The 22,761-nt window shown below is 42.8% G+C and overlaps 1 protein-coding gene across 4 annotated transcripts in view; it reads right to left on the reverse strand.

Moving 5' to 3' along the window:
* Positions 1-17,263, reverse strand: part of rin1b (Ras and Rab interactor 1b) — a 28,874-nt gene extending 11,611 nt beyond the window's left edge. The window contains exon 1 of one of the 4 annotated variants that reach the window (XM_029455269.1): positions 17,243-17,263. Coding sequence is in view for 2 of the 4 variants with exons in the window: in XM_029455266.1 (XP_029311126.1) it covers positions 7,538-7,543 (6 nt within the window). In the remaining 2 variants the exon portion in view is untranslated. Of the gene's footprint in view, positions 1-7,537; positions 7,644-11,472; positions 11,671-17,242 lie in introns of those variants that run through there. The other 3 variants (XM_029455267.1, XM_029455266.1, XM_029455270.1) reach the window with 3 other exon arrangements.
* Between the last annotated feature and the right edge of the window lie 5,498 nt (positions 17,264-22,761).

Here is a 22,761-nt window from a genome sequence, read left to right on the forward strand (position 1 = left end):
TTTTGTTAGTCATACTTCCTTTTTGTCAATGAGTTGTCTTTATGCAGCAGTGAGTAAAGTATATATTATAAAAGTGAAGTTTGTCCAGAGTTGTGACCAGACCGTGCCCCTTAAAGATGAAGTGAAACTACACAAGTGTACTTACAGAGTACAAACTTGTGTGCGTACTGTAGAGTGGCGTACAGGTGAAGAGACACACATGTAGCTGCTTATACATACACACATTCACACCGCATGCATTTATTATTGAGATCAGGCCCCAGATATTTGAAATGTGGTGGGCTGGAGAGGAAAAAAGTGGATAGAAACACTACTTTGTTATATAATATACTCATCACGGGCGGATTGTGAGGCAACAGGCCCCTGGGCACAGACATACAAAAGGCCCCACCACCTCTCACTCAGACATTATGGTTGTTTAGCCTCTTTCTGTAGTTACGCTTCTCCTTTTGTGTCTCTTTGAATGACATGTTGTAGGTGATGGCCAGGGGGTGCCATCAATATACTGTATGTATATATATATGTTTTTATTATTATGAGAAGAAGAGGCATAGGGTTAATGGTTAAGACGCATACCGCATAATTGTTTGACTCTGGAGCTTTGTTGCATGGTTCATGAAATCCAATCAGACTGTGACGGCATTAACACAAATCTGATTTGTGTCAGATCTAGGTTAAGTAAAAATGTCAGATTTAATGTTGATGTCTTTTTTTTTAACAGTTAAAAAAGGAAGATATTTAGTTTTATATCACAAACAAAGACTATTTTTGTCAACGTTTATTTATGTTTTTTTTTTTTAAGTCTCTCTCTCTCTCTCTCCTCTCCCTCTCCCTCTCTCCCTCTCTCTCTCCTCTCTCTCTCTCTCTCTCTCTCTCTCTCTCTCTCCTCTCTCTCTCTCTCTCCTCTCTCCCTCTCTCTCTCCCTCTCTCCTCTCTCTCTCACCCTCTCTGATTAGCTTGCTGCTGGATGTCACATTGTGTGGGCTGCCGGCGAACACTTGTGAGCGTAGCAGCAGATGGTTACCATAGCAACCTGGGCCTACACATCCTACCAGGCATTCCCACTCAGTGAAGTTGGAGATGTGCACGCACAGACATGCAAACATGTGATTTTGTGTTTTATTACTGTAATTATTCCCCCCCCCCCCCCCCCATCAACTATTTAAGTAAATAATAAAATGATGTCATTAATATTTAATATTCTTTTTGCCACTTCCTCTCACAGCAGAGCGACCAAAGTGCATTTTCGAGCAATAAATGTGCTGCTCCGAAATCAGATGCAGCAGCCTGAGGTATCAGATGAAGCATTATGAATATTGTTTTCATTCAACACACTTGAGTTTTTCCCATTTTTCATCACCTCCTGCCACTTATTGCATAACTCTCCCCTCCTCTAGGGGAAACCAGTTATCCGTGCACCAATCTGCACTCATTAGCAGTTACCGGTAAATAGCATTAGAGGAGTTAGGATTCAAGTACAGCAGACATCAATCCAAGGAGCCGTGTTACAGAAACATCACGGGGTTGTTCTGGCAGCTTTAAAAGGAAACTCGTGCAGAACTTTTCAACTCAGGTACCTGATGGTTACCTCGAGTGTAATACATGAGAAGCAGCGATACATACATTACAAATGTCTGCATATTTAGGAAAAGCATTACCTGGAGCTTTTAACCAACTCATGATTTAGCATTAGCCTTCGCTAACACTAGTTGTTCGAGACATTAGTAGCAACAGTAACCAAGGCAAATAAACGAGTGTTTTATCTGCAACACTTGAGACATCCCTCTCTTCCAAACAGACACACTTCACATGAGCACTACAAGTCAACAAGTACAAGACATCAAATATGTTTTATTTCCAGGTGCGCTTCAACAAATAATATGTTAGTGTGAGTCTGAGTGGGCCTGCAGAGTCGCCTCATTGTGTCATCTGAAGCCAACCACCACGCAGAGCCACAGTCCAATGACCCAACCGCACACACAAGCAGAGAGCGAGAGAGGGGAAAAAAAACTGTGAGCAAGACCCTTGTGTTTTCGCTAGCCATTTCCATGTCCGCCTTACATAAAATGCAATGCTGCCCACACACACAGGAAGACTTATGTAATTCCCTCAGAGAAAGAGAGCCACACAGAGAGCGAGAAACAGAAGAGAAAGAGAAAATGATGAAAAGAGACAAGAAAAGCCGGCACTGAAAATTAAAGCTGGGCAAGGAAATGACAACTTCAGTGGGCCTGCAGCGCTGAAGTTCAAGCTGGCAGACTGGAAGTGTAATAAGCAGGAGACATACACTGTATATCTAACAAGGTGTTTTTGCACCTGAGGGCAGCAGCAGCAGCGGCGGCGGCTGCAGCAGCGGCGACAGCTGCAGCAGCGGCGGCGGCCAGGAGCCCAGCGGGATAAACCAGAAAGTCTGATGCTGCTGAACGCACTGAGGACTTAACAAGTAGATGAAAAGACAGTTGGGCCAACACTTGTCTGAAGGGGGATGTAGGGAGTAGAAGGAAGAAAAGGAGACTGTGGGGAGTTCTAGAGGAAAGTGGAGTTTCAGAAAACCCTAAATTACGTTATCTCTTCTGGGAGACAGGCTAAGTAGAAGGGGAATGGGCTTGTACAGACACATCTGGAGTGAGCATTTACGGTGCCAAAAACCAGCAGGCAGCTAATGGGTGTTTTGGAAAAGCAACATCCGATTTTATTGTGCAAATGTTGACTGACAGTCACAGAAAAGCTGACTAGTTTACACCTTTTTGCAGAAGAGATGAGAGATTTAGAAAGAGATGCAAAACTGGACAGGAGGACTGACCAACATGCTGGCTGAGCGAGTGATGACGGACGGATTGATGCAGTGACTCAAACACATATTGAATACCATTTTAGCAGATCTGAGAAAACATAGCAGGGGCTATTGGTATCAGTGCTGAATAACTGTAGATTTTCAAAAGGTGTTGGTACAAACATTTTATTAAATAGGATTTACGCTGAAAACCTCACCAGCATGGATGATTACTGAACGGGCTTACAGGACACAGACCCGGGGGCCCAGAGTGTCAGGGGCTCTCCTGACCAAAATGTCACTCAGACACGTACCAACCAGGAAGAGATGACCACAAAGAAACATAAACCAACTATATAAAGACACAAAACAACTACAAGAAGACCAAAACAACCACAAAGAAGACCAAAAAGAGGCTAAACAACTCTAAAGTCTGTGGCCCATCCTTATATAATCTGCATCCGCCTTCCTCAATCAATGTCATACATCCGTTAATCTGATATATACACAATTTTTCACATGACAAATCCTTGACTAGAAGGGATTTAAGACAAAAAAGGAAGGCTTTCAGGGCGGGAGGTGAATCGGAAGTTAAATTGACCTCAATGAAGCTGAAGAGGAGGATGATAAAAAAAAAACAAAAGAGAGGATTTTCAGGAGAACAGTGTAGGATGAAAGAGATCACTGACAGTGAGCAGCTGCTCACCAGGAAGCTCAGCCTGGTACATCATGGTGTCCAGATTTGTCCACCTCCAGACCAATGCCCCATCTGGTTACAGATAAACACAGTGGCGCCCCCGAGGAATCAATGCGTTCAACCTCACTCGAAGAATCTCGACACTTTGTGCCACCTCCAGATGTTCACTGACGACAGCTTTGTCGTGTCACGTGTTGCAAGGAGAACCACCTACAGCTCCGTGTCTGCAAGGTGAAGGACTCTCATGCAGAGCGAGGCGGTGCATGAAGTGCAGTGGAGGGTTCTCGTGCAACTTCACATTCTTGAAAGGTGCTTAGAGAAGGGAAACCAGCCTTACGGGTTTAACTTATCTTCATACTAATTTTAACTTACTTACATGCATCTTGTTAAGTGCTCATAAACCATCAGCTGTAGATAAAATAGCAGAAGCGTAACCTGAAGAGTTGTTCGTAATCTTTTTGTCCTATTGGAGACCTCACGTCTAATTACGAAGTTACATTTTTGTACTACTTACACGGCGACTAGACTTTTAAATACGATACTTAATTAAACGGAAAACAGTGGCTGCTTTTTTGGAAAGTAAAAAAAAAACGATCAGCAGTAAAGCAATAAGATCTACATACATTTGAAGTTAAATGATATCAAATAAGCAAATCAGCAGCCTCCACATGCACATGAACTTGTATTCAGCTAAGTATTTCGTGTAGGTGGATGTAGCCATAATGATAGAGATAGTAGGAGCAAAAGAGCGTAGGGATCCAGGGAAGGAAAAACTGCCCTTTACATACAAAACAACATCTAGCTGCATTGCATTCTGGTCTCTTGCAATATTATTTTGGACACTTGGTGGCGGTGATAAAATGCACTAGGCTGTCACTATATAAGGGTGCACAGGTGACAGGAAATGGGTGATAGGACACAGGCAGAGAGAGCAAACAGTTCTCAGCAGTGAGCGACCCGAACGAAGCAGTGATAGATCAGTGATAACCTACAACCGAACCAGCTACTCAACCGGAACAGCAACAGACATCCGACCGACAACCATCCATAACTACAACCGGAAGCTCCATCTGCGTAAGAGCCCACACACCTACCTGTGTAGATGGCATAAGAATAGGAACGTTGGAAATTTGCCATTACAGTATCTCTGCCTCTTCAAAGATTATTTCTGATCATTACGGCACTGCTCATCACATTTGGCCAGTTATCCACAGCAACACAAAACGTGAGTAAATGAGTGCAGAGACAGCCGCAGAGGGAGGATGAGGAGGAAACTCAATCCTCCACAACATCTCCCACTCCCTCGACACTGAAATGATGCCGCCACACACCGTCTCTTTATCGTCCAAGGTGAAACACTAGAGGCGTCTCTCCTCGAATTCAGCCAACAAACATGTAACGGCATTGATACTGCAAACAGACAGCGATGTCGTGCACTTTGCTCGTTGTCCCATCCTACATACGGTATTTCCATCTGGAGAGTTTGATAAGCAGGCAGATAGCCAAGCGCATACTGGAAATGAGTTTTCTTATTTTGATATTTCTATATTGTCAGAAATGTATTATGTCAGGATAAACCCCTCGAGATGCATCATCGTTTTCAAGGGGGACAAAACACAAACTAATGGAAAACAGAACAGTACAAGACACAATCGTATATAATCAAACAACCAGCAATTTGGTTCTCTTGTAGATTCCAGATTATGTTTCTTAGTATATTCTGAATACATCTTTCGTCTTTTTGAGCAGTAAGTTTCATAGCTCTTGCTCACGCACATGATGCTGTAATCCACACGTTTTTCATACTTTCCATGATCCCAACATGCTATAGTGTCACATCTACATGTTTGCACTATTTAGCTCTTACAAAATCAACAATCTCAATACTTTCCAGCTTTTACTTTACTGTCAGGGTGTATTTCCTGGGGTGGCAAACGACTCAAATTCAATTTATATTAAAATCTGTGAAAAACCATAACTTTTAAAATGTAAAATACACACAGACATTTCACCACTGACACTTCCAGTGGGACGTAAACTGCAACCTTTACTTAAACTTTTGCAGTCCAGTCACAAACTAAAGTATGTGTACACACTGTGAACACTGCAGGAGTCACTGCGGAGGCAACAGGCAACTTTTACTACAGCAAAGAAGGCAGCATTGGTGTAGAAGTTGTTCAAATTATGCATTTTCAACCATGACAGGTTTCATTCCTCAGTAATGGGTTTGGAGACTCTCCAACTACTGCGCCAGTTTTTGTGTTTTACAATTATCCACCATAAAGAGCCAAAGTCTCCTGACTAGACTTGGTTAAACTAGCTTCAGTAACAGAACTTTGGAGCTTTTATGCAGGCAATCTGTTAAAGTAGTGGCCTTTTGGTATTCTAACATCATTCTCTGCGATGTTAATAGTTAACCACACATTAAGGAGCAGTGGTTGTTTCCTCATAAACAACACTGCAGACTTTGCCAAAAAGGCAACAAAACAACAACTGTGTACTTATTATTCATCGTGTTTGACGCCAACCACAAGCATCAAACTGTAAAATCTCCCATTTTGCATAAGAGTGACCATGACGTTGGCTAAGTATAGCCAGCAGCCCATCAGTGCATGCGTAGGATGACTAATGGAACAACATAATTGCAGTGGGCTATAAGTATCCACAGGGGGCAACAGTGGGCACAGGAGGCCTGCTGACTGATGACAGGTGTCCGTTTTGATGCCTGCTGTAAAAGCGCCGTAGCGATGGCACTCGAGGCCAGTGACAAGGAAGTGAGAGCTGTGTGTTACTGAGTGCGTGTTTGTTTGCGTGTGTGTGTGTGTGTGATGAAGTTGTACAAAGGCATTAGCGTGAGTCAGAAGTAACACTGGGACTGTAGGAGAGAAGACGTTAGCATAACTGTGAATAATCATAATTTTAGAAGCATATCAGTTAACTGGTGCGGTGATTCAGAAGGGGCATTATCACAAATAGTTCTGTCAGACCAGTGGTGTGTGTGTGTGTGTGTGTGTGTGTGTGTGTGTGTGTGTGTGTGTGTGTAAAAGACAGAGAGAGAGAGAACCTATAGCGTATCGATCATGATGTCATAAAATCTGTCTCATATTTCTCCATGAATGGACTACAAAGTATTTATTAGATTTGTCGAATAACTACTCTGAATCGATTGCTTTTTAACAGTATACGTACATGAAATCAATATAATGTTTTGGTGAAATTTGATGAGCAATAATATTAAGTTACCACACAGCCCTACCCTGAGTTAAGTTTCAATTAGCTCATATTATTTTCAAACTTGCTTTTAAACACTGCACAGCTCTCTCACACATTGTTTATACATTTTTAATTGATAATGTCTATTTTCTACTTAGCAATAAACCTGTTTCTGGCTCCGGTTAGTTGTACATTATCTCTATTTTAACTTCACATATGAAAACTATCTTAATAGTGAAACCACTATGTACAATTTCAACATTTCTGTATTTGGCGCCACCTAGCGGTAGTATCTTCACTTGAACAGGGATTGTCTAATCTTTCTGCAAACAAAATGTTAAGCCTTTTGAATAATTAGAAAGGTGCTATAATTATTGCTATTCTCAATATTTTAATTATGTATTAAATTACTAGGCCTGTGTAATGAGGTAAAGGGTGATAGTGACAAACCCACAGAGATGCCTGACGCAGTTAGCTAACTCATCCAAGTGTTTTAGCATCTTTTAACATGCTTTTAGCTCACAGGTTGTTATTCTGGCCCATAACTTCACCATTACCACCATTATTGACAGTTTTTGTCAACAAAAAATCTCTAAAAACCAACTGTACGCTACCTGCGCAGCATCAAACGGCAAAGTTAGCTACAAGCTAACGGCAAAGTTAGCTACGCGCTAACGGCAAAGTTAGCTACGAGCTAGCGGCAAAGTTAGCTACAAGCTAACGGCAAAGTTAGCTACGAGCTAGCGGCAAAGTTAGCTACGAGCTAACGGCAAAGTTAGCTACAAGCTAACGACACGACGGAGCTAGAGGCAGATATTTCCCTCAGGAGTTACATTCACACTACATACACTTACATTCATCAGGTGTCCACAAACACGACTCCATATGAATGATATTGTTGCTCCCTAACTGCTGTATGTGTAAATAAGCAACTGCTAACACGTTAGCCATATTAACTTAGAAAGCGATGTCAGTGTTGACCGTTTGTTTCTGCTGTATCCAAGTGGCCAACACCAGTCCCTGCAGGTAATAACATACACACGTTTTCTACCGGTATATCAAATAGATATTTAGTTTCATAAGGTTCATTTTGTTTTTGTGGCATTGTCATTTTAAAATAATTTTAATACTTGCCTAAACTGGGGACATTATAATGGGAAAGGGACATTAGTGGAATAATTCATAATTACTTAAAGGGCCAGCGTATATAGGGTGATCTATTAGCAGAAATGTATTATACTATGTATAACTATGTTTTCATTATAGTCACCTGAAACTAAGGAAAGTTGGGGTTTCGTTACCTTATAATGAGCCCATTTATATCTACATAGGGAGCGAGTCTTCGTTACCTGAAGGTCATAGTTCTCTGACACGCTTGTAAAAACTGCGCTAACAACAGCCGGCGCCTGAATTTCGCCATAAAGTAGTGTTATGGTAAGGATGGCCTCGTGAAAGATATCACAACATTAACACGGTTTTGCACTCGTTACTGCAGTCTTGTAAAGGGACGGGTGAGCAGAGGCGTATTCAGTTGGTTGAAATCTTCAACCGCAAAGCGAGATGCCGCAAAATCGTAGACACTGTCCCTTTAAATGTTAATGATCAAGCTTTTAAAATCCCACGCAGATGTTTTCAGTCTCTGTGTCTAATTAGACCTCTGCTCCGGGTGGAGCTGTACTGGGAATGACATGATATCATCAAACTCTATGAACTAATAACACTGTAAATGGTGTTAATTGTCTTCCACTAACAGGTGTAGAAACTGTCTGTCAATCACAGTCTGTACAGTCTTGTTTTTCTCACCATGTTTTTGAGCTTTTTGTGAAGGCTGCACTTGACTTGCAATGCCAAATCCATCCATCTGAACAGGTCATCCAATCTAGTGTTGAGTTTTGAAATCAACATTTTCTCATAATAAGCCTGGGAAACTTCCCAGAATAACAATCTAGTACCAATCTATCCACCCGTCTACTGTGGAAACTTTTTCCAAGATGCTGTCACTTGTTACTGTCACTTCTCAAAAGACAAAACAACTGCAAAAGTCTCACCAAGCTGGCAGTTTTCACACTTATTTTTTAATAAAAACAAGAGTGGAAGCTGAATACCAGACTCAATTGCTTGGAAAAACATTCACATTTATAAAAGAAATATGTGACGGAGGAATGTTAATATTTCTTAGGACTAAAATAATTAATGCAAGCACTTAAAAAAATGTTTTAACATCACATATCCTGCATTTCCTGATGTGTTCTGACCTCTGGATGTGGGATTCACAGTGTGACTAATGACGGCATGAGCAGCACTTCATACAAATGTTATTTTTGTAAAGGACTGTTAGGTAATGTCAGAGGTTTTCATTAAGTGAGTGTGAACAATATCTCATGAAAAAGTGTTTTTAAAAGTTTTGTTAGGGATGTTTTAAGTAGGCAGCACAGGTGTCCAAGACTTTATGTTAATCTCCAGTTTAATTGCCCTTCGAGACCTACTTTAATATCTTTAGGGTCAAGTATTTATCATCTCTAAATCAAACTTGGGGTGTAAAAACTCTTGATTTACCCACGACACTTCGACTTTTTTGTGGATCTTTCTAAACGTCTTTATTGCACTCTCGTTTGCAGAGCGTAGTCTTGACAATGACAATGAGGGATCACTTTCATCCTCCATTTTCAGATTGTGTTAGAGTGACCACAAGAGGACAAAAGCCTGCATTAATACTCTCTGAAGCTGCGGGGAGGGAGGGGGGCCGAGTCACACTTCTCTTTTTCAAGTTCTTTCAATGACTCTTTTGAATGTTTAAAAAAAATGGACACATTTCATAATATATGATATGATACTATATTGTTGGATCATTGTAGCCATGCTCAAACATCTCCGCTTGATGTCACATTGTTGATTTAGTCGTAGTAGCCCACACAAAAGTGGATTTTGTTAAGATACAAATCATCAGCAGTGCTATAACAAAAAACCTGTAACCTTTACTTAAGCATGTGCATCTCAAAGATCCTGCGGTAACCTCCACATTGTATCAGTAGTGTGGCCGGGACAACGCCTCCATAGTGATATCATGTCTTATCTGTGGACTCGGATACTATTTTATAACTTACGTTTATGCAACACAATTGCATTATGTGTAATTCACAAATACGCAGGAAACTTTTACGCTTTTGAGGTCTTTCAGAGGACGCACCTTCTCAGTATTTGTTTGTAATTAGTCGACTTTGTCATGACAACTGAAACCCTTCACAGTCAGGAGTTTTTCTTGGATACCAGCCATCGTTTTATCCGAGTAGCTGCCAGACTTTTTCAAAATGGTGGACATTTTTTGCGACAGGACTCATTTTCATCGCCGGTTCCTGTGTGTTATGCATGACGATGACACAGTTCCTGAAGCAGCGATGGGGGAAGCCGGGCCACATACATGAGTCAGGTTACTGTAACGTGTCTGTCTGCACACCACTTCCAGCAGCAGCAGCAGGACAGACTGCTCAGCAAAAGGACTGAACTCTGTCCAACAAACTCTGAGCGTCATGTTCGGGCACACTGTGATCACACCCCTCCTACACAACACAGGGCAGAATGCAGCCCCCCTTACACACACACACACACACACACACACACACACATATACACACACATTTCATCATGCCACCTGTAAAATGAACATGTAATTCCACATTCAACGATCACAGACTTCGTGTAGGTAGGCTGCATAATCAAAGCGACAACTTGTAAAGCAATCAGCCCTGCTCATCTGAATAAAAAACAAAAAGAAACACAAATCAGCAGTCATGTTAAGTCACAAAACGCCACTTACAGTAATGTGCCTCTCAGAATTAACGAGCAAAACAACAGCAAGGAAGTGGGAACATCACATCCACTCCTACGCAGGCAGGATGGCACTTCAGTTTTAAAGTTATGTAACAGTCCAATGGTGTGAGATTACATTCACTTTGCCCTCAGAGGGGAGACAAGAGATCAAGATACTCAAAAAATAATAGTCTGAGTGGCTGATTGGACATTGTTCCGGCTGCTAAAAGGTGCAGTTTTGGCAGAAGCACAGGCACATAAATGACAATAGTTCACGTCTAAATGTTAATAACAGATGTCAGCTCTCATGGGTGCTGGATTCAGGTTGAAACATCAGCTGGGGGAACACCGAATCTCTCCTCGAGCATGCAAAGAATCAAACTATAAGGATTTTGTCTTCTCTAGAAAAACCTGCGTTTCAAAAATTCCTCTCTTAAATGTAAAAGAAAGCCACTTGTCAGTTCATGTATTGAGATCAGCAGCTTCTATGACAACCTAGCAGTACACATAGACTTCAATGCCAGTCTGAAACAATTAGAATATCACTAATCTTTCATTTCTGAAGGATGAAAACTTCTCTTATCATTAAATGAATCACTATTGTGGCTTTGGACAGGCTGCACTGAGCCGGAGTGACTCACAGCCATACCTGAGTAGCACACTACGATTGTCCAGATCACTAATTGATTAATTGGCAGAATGTCAAAGGGACACATATGCATGAATCACCGAGCAGCATTGTTTACCAAGACGTCCCCTGCCGACCGGAAACTACGTTAAACAACACACGCCAACGTGCTTTGAACTTGAGAATTGAAAGAGACCTTCAAAGGGAGGAGAACATATTAATACAGATTGTGCAGCCTGCAGCCAGCCTGCATGTGCAAACTCTCCAGGAACTCTCGATGCATTTTTTTTTTTTTTTTAAGCATGACAACCAGTCGCTCTCTTTAAAAATAATTCCGCTTGAAAAAGAACTTACCTTCTCTGTGAAGGTGGGAACAGGTGCTGCAGCGGCGCTGTGCGTGGTCTGCTGCCTAATTAGGCGTCCGAGAGAGTTTTAATGGTTATGTATGAAGACAGTGCTGAGCCTCTGAGTCCGAGCAACATGCTGTGGGAACACGGGCTTGTCAAGAAAATGCGCACAACACCAGTGACAAGGCGGAGGAGCGCATTTTTAATTCTGTCTGAGCATCTGAAGTGATACACAGTCACAGCAGAGACATTGTGTGTGTGTGTGCCCCCCCTCCCTTACTCTGACACACACTCACCAAATATATTAAGAACACTGAAAAATGATACTTTTATCAGTAAAACCACTTTTGACAATTAGGAAAAGAAAAACAGGGCGTTTCCGGTATAATAATCCTTTAAGATTTGTCTTTATTTTTCTAAATACGATGCAGATGTCTTAAATTCATATGTTACTGTGATACCATAACGTATACAAACACAATGAGGATAATCTACATTAAATAAACATTATAAATACATATAATTTTAAAGCTCTACAGGTTAATATGCTAGAAAATATCATATATAAATGCAAAAGTATTCTAAAGCTACTAAAATCATCATTCTTTTTATATCCTCCATTACATAAAACACTTATATACAACAGCTCAACAGCTCAGGGTCTTTAAATGCTAATTGAATCATTTTGTATTCATCTAGTGTGGCGTTTTAATTATAAATATCACAATCCTCTCACACTTTGACCATGGGAAAGCTGTCAGACGCAACCGGAACTGGACTTTGACGCACGGTCTTTTTTTTTTTTATGGCTATTTTTGGACTGCACCATCCATCATTAAAAAAAAGAAAATGTTATACAGGTGAGAATGTGTGCTTCCGCTTCTGCTCGCTGGAGGGCGCCACAGGCCACGTTTAGGAAGAAGGGGAACTTAATAGTGGAAGGTTTAGGAGCTCTATTTCATTATGCGTGAGGACCAATCAGTTATTTTGAACAAACTTTAATAATAAATGATAATAAAACATATAAACTAAATTCATTGCATTTGCATTGCATCCTTTTTTTGCCCTGTGCCAAAAACTCGAGTTTAAAGAGGACACACACACACACACACACACACACACACACACACACACACACACACACACACACACACACACACACACACACACTTTACTTTAGGATTGACCATACCTTTACAGCAGTGTGGCAGTCATTATGCCCCCACTACTGAAATCCTGCCTCAAAAGACTTTGGCTTTGGACCTGAATAACTCTCCCTATGTTCCTAATGTGTGTGTTCTGTAGCTGTGTATTTCTTATTCTTGCACAGCTGACTCTGGCAGAACATTCCTACAGGCCTGGTTTAGAAATCTTGTGAAAAATGAAGCCCAACAGCCACATATGGGTGTCCATATACTTTTGTCCGTATATTTATTGTGATTCAGACTTAAAACTTGATTCTTCCTTTCTGTTCTTATGCTAATCTCCCGCTACATAATCTCTTTTATGATCGGATTAAATTTAAAACAGGCTAACGTCCCTACTTACGCACATTCGTCCTCGTTAGTTTTTCTAAATGCAGTGTTTGTTGGAGCTCTGCCAGCTCCAGATGTCTGTTGTCTGCCATTGCATCATCAGCGTTCTCTGGCCCGCCGCCATGCATCCTATATGGCCACAGTCGTTCCTCTTTAATTCAATTGGTTCCCAGTAAGACTTGTGTTCTCGTCATCTTCATGCCTCTCTGGACTCGTCCTTGCAGATGATGAGTGTAACTGTGAAATCCTGCCGTTTTGAAAATGATGACAACGACACTTACAAACTGAGGGCTGGCATGTGTGAGTTTACAGTCCTCGTGTTTTCCTTCATCGTTTGAGTAGATTTCTTTTTTCCTGTCTCTGCCAGGTCATCAGCCTGTGGGACAATCGGTTGCTGTGCGTCTGTCCTGTACTGCTGCACCAATCAGACGGATCCTGTTTGTGCTAATTCATGACTGCGTGGCTCAAGGACTTCTTGCGGTTGCAGCGATTTAAAACATTTTGAAAAACGTCTTTTATTGAGTGTTTAATACCGTCATTGACTGCTGACTCCTCACTCTTCTTCACGGAAGAGTTGCTTCGGTTCCAGAAGGTATTTCCTGTAATCGGATAAAAAAAACCAGCCAGTCTGGAGCATCTGCAGATCAATTCCATATCTGATTTGTTCCACGACTACGAGATGAACAAATCTCCATTACTTTAATCTTTCCGATGATGGTGCTAAAGGAAAAGTCAGAGGATCACCAACGTCTGTAGGAGTTCTCCTCTGGGGACCATTAATGTCAGGGGGGGGGGGGGGGAACTACCAGCAGACAGACAGACATGCCACCACCAGGCCTAACAATACAGACGTGACCTCAGTGTCCCCCGTGGTCCTGCAGACCTTCTCGTATTGACGTATTTCGGGGCTAAATTGCAAAGACTCAAAATGACAGTGTGCAGCCCCAACTTGATATATCATATAGCAAAACTAATATACTGTAGCATTTCCCATTTAATGTGCACAAACATTCCCTGTGCCTTTCTAATACGAATAACTGCTTTCTGACTGGCACAACAAAACATCATCAAGGTCAGGGCGGGTGCTTTTTTAAAGTCCCATCTTCTCAAGCTGCGGTCCGCTGGACACCTTCAGGGGAGGAAACTCGGCTTGGGATGTTGTGTGGCTCTCAGTGTTTCTGTCCTGGGTGTTTGCCACGTTAGGATAGCTCCCTCTCTCCAGCATCTTTCACATGCCAGATCACTGTGGGCCAGCTCCTCCGTCCACTGAGTGGAAAAACCACTAGTGTGGCAATCTGCGGCAACCTCGGAAACCAACAGAGCCGAGCTAATGCTAATTAATTGGAGCACACACGCATACACACACGCAAGTTATGTCTCTGCCCTCTTGCTCTCTCTCCCTCCCCCCCCCCCCCTCTCTCTCTCTCTACGCCCACAGCCGTTCAGAGTTTGAACTAAAATGGAAGTGATGTGTTGTGGACTTAACGCTGTGCAAAGCATCTCTGACTCACAGAGAGAGAAATGAGCAGAGACACGGACACTGCTCATGTAAGATACATGGTGTGTGTGTGTGTGTGTGTGTGTGTGTGTGTGCGTGTGTGATCATGTCACAAACTGGCTCATATCATATGCTGTGGGGCGGTCATGGAGACAGGCGTGTGCGTTGCGGTTCGGACCTCTCTCAAGGTGAGGATGGACAGCTCATAGAAGTGTTTGTAACTGTATAAGAGTGTGTGTGCTCATCTTTTTAAACTTCCACCTTCATTGCAGTTGAAGTTGAATTAAAAAATGCATTGCTAAATGTTCATTTTGTGCAGATTTGACATTGAAGTGTTCACCTATCGAGCACACACACACACCTTTGTGACATCACAACTACCCTCAGTTGCTTTGGGTAGTTACATCTAATGCAGGCTAACACACTAACGTATCAGTTTCAGAGAGGTGTAGATTTAACTTTATGAATGACTTAATTTGACAACCCTCCACCATGTAACAACACAATGCATTAATATTAACCAAACATAAACATAAACCACAAAGAACGCTCCTGAGGGATGTCCCACAAGTGAAAAACAAGAACACAAACACAGCCCCCGAAGCACAATACACAAAAATCTACATTTACATCCAGCAGTGCCAAACACTTGATCCAATTCATAAATCAATAGCAGTATCTCTGTTTGAGTACACAGAGGGTAATATCCCACATCTTAAATGTGCATTTAAATCCAACCAAACCACACAGGAAATACACGATTATGTGTTTCCTATCATTTCTATGCAAATATGTGTAATTTATTCTGCAGCAGTGTTTTCGACGCTACTGACCCACTGATGAGTCGATACAAGCTGCTCCGCCAAACGTTGTTCAAACTCACCGAACTTTACTTTGAAAGTTTCCCAAGACGCCAATTAAGTGAGGCTGCATTCTGGAGGAATGTATAAAACATGACGCTCAAGACATCTAGAAGATTTAAATGTGAGAGAATGGGGAAGTCATGAAAACAAAGTATACATATACATATGCTACGACTGCGACAGAGTGGAATAAGATGATCTCTCCCAACTCAAAGCAACCTGAGGGGAAACAAAAGGGAAGAACTGGGCGTGAAGCCAAACATTTGAAGAGAAAAGTCATAATAATGTGACACAGGAGCAACTTTGAAACCTTCCAATGCTCAAACAATGAAAAGAAGTATGAGTCTGCATCCACACACTCCCATGCACATTTCCCACAATGCTCGGGGGCCTGGCAGCATATGACGACAGGCAGAAGAGCTGACTTGGTCGTCCATGTCCTCTGCAGCCTGTGTATTCCTCTGTCTGTTTGCTTGCCTCCCTTCATCACAGATCAGTCCTCCGCTGCACGGATCAGCGGCGCGGTCGAGCTGACACCTCGTTCACGTCCCCTGGACTCAGAAACGGACGGCTGAGTCACAGAGTCAGAGCCAAACGAGGAGTGTGTACTGGAGGAGAGAGAGAGAGGGGGGGCTGGAAGAGTTACACCAGGCTGGATTTGACAAGCGTAAATCCTCAGTCTAGTCAGAAAGCAGCATGAAAGTGCTGCTCAGAGTGAGAAGGGAGAGCGTTTGCCAAGCAGACAGGATACACAAGGCATGTGAGCTGCTTAATTACACTTTACAATCATGCATCAGGGTAGAACAGTGTGTGTGTCTCAGTCAGGCATGGTCATATGTCTTTGGTGCAATCCTTTCTAATCTTTAATATTTGATTATTAACACATTACTGCTGAATTGACTCTCAAAGAGCCAATAGAAGAAATGTTATAACAAATAGTGTGATGTGATAAGTGTGTCATATCATGTCACGTGTGTGGATGTGCACAGCTCTGCATGTGTATGTGCATGTATACATACAGTACACTGTGGGTTATGCTTCTCTTCTGTGTGCTTTGTGGCACGACATGAAATACTGTCGAGCAGGTCGGTTTCTTTAGAGTTTAAAAGCTGATTGCACAAATGACATTTAACCCTTTTATAAGAACATGTTATGAAAAGCAGGCTTTACATCAGCTCCTCGTGTAATAAGTTAACAATGCTCATGTGTTTAGAAAGGATTGAACATACTCTTTAGCACCTCTCAGAGTTCAACGCCTCAAACTGAGTTAATAAAGGAAGCAGGATGGAGATTAGAAGGATTCAATCAAATGAAATATAAATCATATGTTTGTAGTAACTTTTCTAACAAGCTCACCTCCAAGTGACCAAACCATGATGACAGATTCAGTCAGTTGGAGATCTGCACTCTATTTAGGCCATTAACTATAAATACTATATACTAAACATCACTAAAAATCCAATTTTCTTTGTTAATTTCATTAAATTCTGCCGATTACAGTATTCTTTTATTAAAAAAGCCACCAACCCAAAAGTCACGTTATTAATCGATGCTGTTTGATGCTTCCAGATGCTCTAAATGTTGTTTCAGAGGTTTATCTAAAGAGCAAAACAGAGCGAGAAACTAAACACATTTAGATTTTTGGCACAGAAAACGATCGTCATTAATGTTAATAATTAAAATCTTAGTGTTATTTAAATGCCATATGCAGCAACATGCTGTAGAGTGTTTGTTCTGTGTGTATACGTGTGTGTGTGTGTGTGTGTGTGTGTGTGTTAAAGAAAGACAGAAGGAGAACAAGCAGAAAGGGGACAGGGAGAACTCCCAGATCAAAACCCATCCACTGGAACAGACACTTCATAAAACTGTTCTGACACCAACATCTGTTGGAGACGCCGCACGTCAGCTGATGTCTCCAGATCTCCTGCAGCTGTCGTCTCGCTCGCCACGCAGTCATCACGGAGCCTGAAGCACACAGAGAGGTGAAATCAAACCTGAAGATTTGGGGAGACAAAGGGGGGACAAAGGTTGATATACTTTGGCATCGAGAGAAAGCAAAGAGGACTTGTGTTCATGTTGTTGTCCGTCAGACACATTTCAATCCTCGGAGGGAACAGTCACCGATATGAAAACGATCCACAGCTGTTCTCTCACACATTAACATCCCACACACACCCCCCCCCCCCTCCCCTGGGTCTCCCCTTTCTTCTGTACATACATGCACATAAACACTCCACCTCCACTCCTCCGATCTTTGCCTCTGCATTACATAAGCACCATCGGGTCATCTTACAGACAGACACAGGTAGAGGGAGGAAACGAGCGGGAGTGTGAAAGTGTGAAAGTGTGAAAAGGAAGGAGGCGAGAATGTGAGAGAGAATATGGTTAAGTGTCTTTTTTATTGGGGGGTGGGGGGGGGGGGGGGGGGGGTGACAGGCGTGACGATCACACCTCTGTCTGACTAATCCCTCCTCCGCTATGTGCAAATGTCTGTGAAACGATGAGAGGCTGGATGATTGACGGATGGATGGATGCATAACAGAACATGCATATACTTCTGGAACATGTTATATGTGCAGAAGGACAGCTGACGAGATAGAGCAAATTAAATGCAAAGGATTCTGACACCTTTTCTCTACTATAATTAGCCAAACCCTGTATTATTATAATATGAATGGCCAAGCAAGCTTCCTTAAAGCTTTATAGGCTTAAATACATAGATAGTTATAGATTCCTGTCTGGAGATTCACCAATATTTAGAGCAGGAAACAGCTGTTCTGGATTTTACATGACCAAAAATGAAGCTCATGTAGAGTTTGGGCTCCCTCGCCGCCACAGCTTGTGGTTTGGATGGAACATAATTGTGTTTTTTGCAAAGTGGTTCTCCTGTTTTACTCACTTGTGCTTGAATATTTTAAGGTAATTATTCCAAAGCATTTATCAGCGAGAAGCAGAGAAGAGCAACAGCCTGCAGCAGATAACAAGACACCAGATCTCCTTCTCCGAGCTCCCACTGAGCTCACCTGCGTGTGTGTGTGTGTGTGTGTGTGTGTTAAAGAGTGTGCAGGGCGTCCCCATAGAGAGTATGAAGCTTTGTCTCCGAACCCCCCTCCCAGATAAGAATAGGGTCAGATTGAGATTCAAGTTCACCGCTATCAAGGACACATCTGCAGCTGGGATCACGATGCGCACACACACACACACACACACACACACACACACACACACACACACACACACACACACACACACACACACACACACACACACACACACACACACACACACAGCATGGTGCGCTCTTTCAATTCGCATTCAAAGAGGGAGTCTTTGGGGAGAGACAATAGCAGCACATGCATATATTTGGACATGTAATGAGGGCACAGCCCACCAATTAGGGAGGACTGGTGTGTGTGTGTGTATGTGTATGTGTGTGCGTGCGTGCGTGCGTGTGTGTGTGTGTGTGTGTGTGTGTGTGTGGACCACTAGTCCCCCGGCAGGGGATGGAGACGAAACCCAGCGGAGGGGAACCGACCCCATTCAGAGCTGGTAATCCAATTCTGAAAGCTGTCTTTCAGGAGAGTGAGGAGTGTGTGTGTGTGTGTGTGTGTGTGTGTGTGTGTGTGTGTGTGTGTGTGTGTGTGTGTGTGTGTTGTGGGGGGTAGAAGTAGCAGTGAGTAGTTCTTTAATGTGAATGCAAAGTAAGGGAGGGTTCAGATTACTCCCTCCTCTCCCTCCTCTTGTAACCGGTCATTTGTTTTTGAAATCCAGTTAGGACCACCGCCTCACCCCCACCCCCTCCTCCTCCACATCATCAACCACCACCACCACCAGCTCTCTGTCCCTCTGTTCGATAACCCAATAACCTCGTGCTTTTATCCGAGGATCAAGTTTCCTGCTTTTGCAATCCGGAGAAATCACTGTGCTGAAGAGGGGGACATTAGTCAAACAAAAAAGATTTTTACCCTCAATTTCATCGTCGGCATTTGAAACGAGTGGAAGACACGAGGAACAACCAATCACAGATCTCTCTCCCTTCTCCCATAAATATCAATCTGCTAAAACAAAAGCTACGCTAAGCAGTTAGATGGAGATGTTACATGACAAAGATATGTGTAGCTGGCGGCTTAGCAACGCCAGGCGCAACCTACTTCCGCCCGCTTGAAAGTTGGCACAAGAATGGGAATCCAGTGAAGGTCAGTTTTGCAGGGATGAGTTCAGGGAGTGGAGTTGAAGTGAAGCGAAGATGAATCCTCTGCATGATGTATGGATGCTTTAGACTGTTGCATTATTGAAACAAGGCCACAGAACCCCGTGCCCCCTCCTTGATGAAAGATGCAGTCCCCTTCACATTCAGTAGGCAACACATCTTCTTGTTTTGAATCATAATTTTGAAGTCAGAGGTGTCAGAGAAATCGCAGGGAGAAGATGAGAGATGGCGTGAGGGAAAAGGTGATGTATTTACACTTTGATCTTCGCTTGTGTCGCCCTTTGATGAGTTTCTTTTGCCAACTTTATGTTTTTTTAATCGTTTTTTTCCAGCATCTTTGGCAACAGAAGGGAAATTCTGTTAGAGGATTCAAGAGAAACTGGGAGTGCAGTCAGTGTGGAGGTGAGAGAACAAGTGGGATGGAGACGGAGGGGATTATATTATGTGTATGTGTGTGTGTGTGTGTGTGTGTGTGTGTGTGTGTGTGTGTGTGTGTGTGTGTGTGTGTGTGTGTGTGTGTGTGAGGGAGATTGAAATAAGAGAGAAAAAGAGGAGCTGATAATGAGCGGGGCGAGGGATCTCCTGGTCTCTGCAGGCTGCTGGGAGAATGGAGTGCTTCAACAGAGCGGCCGTTATTTTCTTTGTGAGCTCAGGAAACCGGAGATGCTCCTCCGCTCGGCTACTGAGTGACATCAACCGCTTGGGGAGAAGACACACAGACCCAAAAAAAACAACTTGCATTAAAACACACACTCCCACAAACCCACACGTACAGATGCACACAAGCCTCACCACCCACCACACACACACACACACACACACACACACAAACACCCCTGAATCCTCTAAATGGCTAAGTATTTGCATATGATGCTGTTCCAATTATCCTCCCGTCTCCTTCCTCTGCTCTTTTATCTGCGGGTGAAGACAGGTCTGTGTGAGGTTTAATGAAAGTGAGACAGGCTCTGTCATCTCTCTGACACTCTCTCTGCGTGCTGTGTATTTCTCATTACCCTATTATAGCAAAAAGGAGCAAAAACAAAAGGTCTTCTGCCAGGCCGTAGGCGTAGAGTGTGGAATCTATCAAGGTAAAACACACAGACTGTACAAAACATATCCTCCTGCTACCTTCAACATTTAGTCATCATACACATGTGAAGGAATTTGGGAGCAACTGCAGGCTGTGTGTACGAAAGTCAAATAGATAAATGTTTACACAGCTAGAGAATGATATGAAGGCAGAACGCTACCTAGTTATCGTTCTTTGAAATCATAACTTCTGTCGGAGCCTCACAGAGCTACATGCTAACGTCAGCAGGCTAACGCGCTCACAATGACAATGCTAACATGCTGATGTTAAGCAGATGTAGCGTTCACCATGTTCACCATCGTAGTTTAGTGTGTTAGCATGCTAACATTATCCTAATTAGCACTTAGCATCGTATTAGCTTTGCAGGTATTTGGTCGTAAACAAATTTTTGGACAAACTCATGAATCATGAAGTTCCCATGAAGTGGCTAGCTTGCTAGGGAGGGACTCGCCGTGGATATTAGTGGAGGATCACGGAGATATGTGTGTGTGCACTTGACTTAAGTCGTTTGTTTGCTTACCTCGCTTCTCGTGCACTGATTTGCTGAAGCTGAACAGCCAATCAGAGGGAGTTATTTCGCCGAAAAATGGCAAAAGCGTAGGACACGACGCAAAAACAAGACCGACAGCCAGACATTAGCCAACGTTGGCTTGGCGTGTCACGGCCTTAACGGAGCATGTGAGAGTAAAGAAGTCAATTCACACCCACACGGGTCTAACCAAGCAAGGTAAGTGGAAACTCCTGCGTGGGTGGCCGATGGGTTCGTCGGCACTTTAAAGCTGACAAAATTCTCTGAGCCGAGCGTTTCTGTTACGCAACGATCAATGTCACCTGCTGACATAATGAGAGAACACATGAACCTGCTTTGTGGTGTGCTGCTAATGTTGTTGAGCGAGCGAGTGGGAAGGAAAAGTTTTTAGACACAGCGGGAATCCCTTTGGAAATGTGTAGATTTCTGCAAACCACTCATTAGTGAATTTCTCTGCTAAAAAGTAAAAAGCTGAGCAGCTTGAATCTCACTCATCCATTTTTAAAAAGAGCCTTAATTAACCAAGAGTACATAGAACATGAGTCCAATTTAAAGAGGAAACTTGTGGGAGAGACATCTCAAGTTTGGGAGATCTACTCCAAATGAGATTGTCTCTCTGCTCCCGTCTCCTTAATTAGACATACATCTGTTATTGTTTTACATTAAATCAAATTGAATATGGTTTACTAACAAGATGCTAAATCCAATGTCAGTGACAAACTTCCTGCTTGTGCTTTATACAATTCAAAAGGAGAAGAGGAGTTCTCCCATCTTCTGTCTGCATCTCTCATGCTCTTTGTACTTGTGGCTCTGCACACCTACGCACTCAGTTTGCAGCTTTCTTGCTTGATGTTTGGAGCTAATGATTGCTAATGGAGGTGTTTCCACAACCAGCCAATGATAAAGACATAAACCTGACAGCTCGCTACACAAACTCAGACGCCCATAAAGACATTAAATTCTGGATTCTACACACACTACCTTTCCAGTATAGAAATGTTTACTGCTCCAGCTGCCGCTTTAAGCCACCATAAAGATTCCCTAACTTCATCAGCATGCACATATTCTCTTTGCATGCTCTCTGACGCACACTCATGTTTGTGCCTTCAAGAAGAAAAACACATTTCCCTGGGAGGTTTCCACTCCTTCCCCTCTCTCTTTTCGATATCGAGCGGGCTTCACTCTGCAGAGAACAAAGCGTTTGTTTGTGTTATTTCAGATCACAGCTCCTGTGTGGGCACGGGGTCAGAGAGTGGTGCACTGCAGAGGGAAGCAAGAGGCGTGCTTTGAACTGCGGTCATTGGAGTCTGAGCAAACAATGTGGCCGTAGGTGGAGGCGAGGGCCTCCGCTGCAGGCTGATACAGACCAGGGGTTATGTGTGTTTTCTGCCATGTAAGTGTGTGATGTGGGATGCGACGGCTGCATCAAAACGTGTGTGTAACTCCATCTGTACGATTCTAAAGTGGAGGATGTGTGTGATTGAGTGTGTGCTTCACAGTCAGGGTGTGTGATCAGTAATCAGCACATGATTTCCAGTGTGCTTCCTCTCTTTTCTGATCCTTTCCCTGCT

The sequence above is a fragment of the Cottoperca gobio genome, chromosome 18, assembly GCF_900634415.1.
Source record: "Cottoperca gobio chromosome 18, fCotGob3.1, whole genome shotgun sequence".
NCBI lineage: Eukaryota > Metazoa > Chordata > Actinopteri > Perciformes > Bovichtidae > Cottoperca > Cottoperca gobio.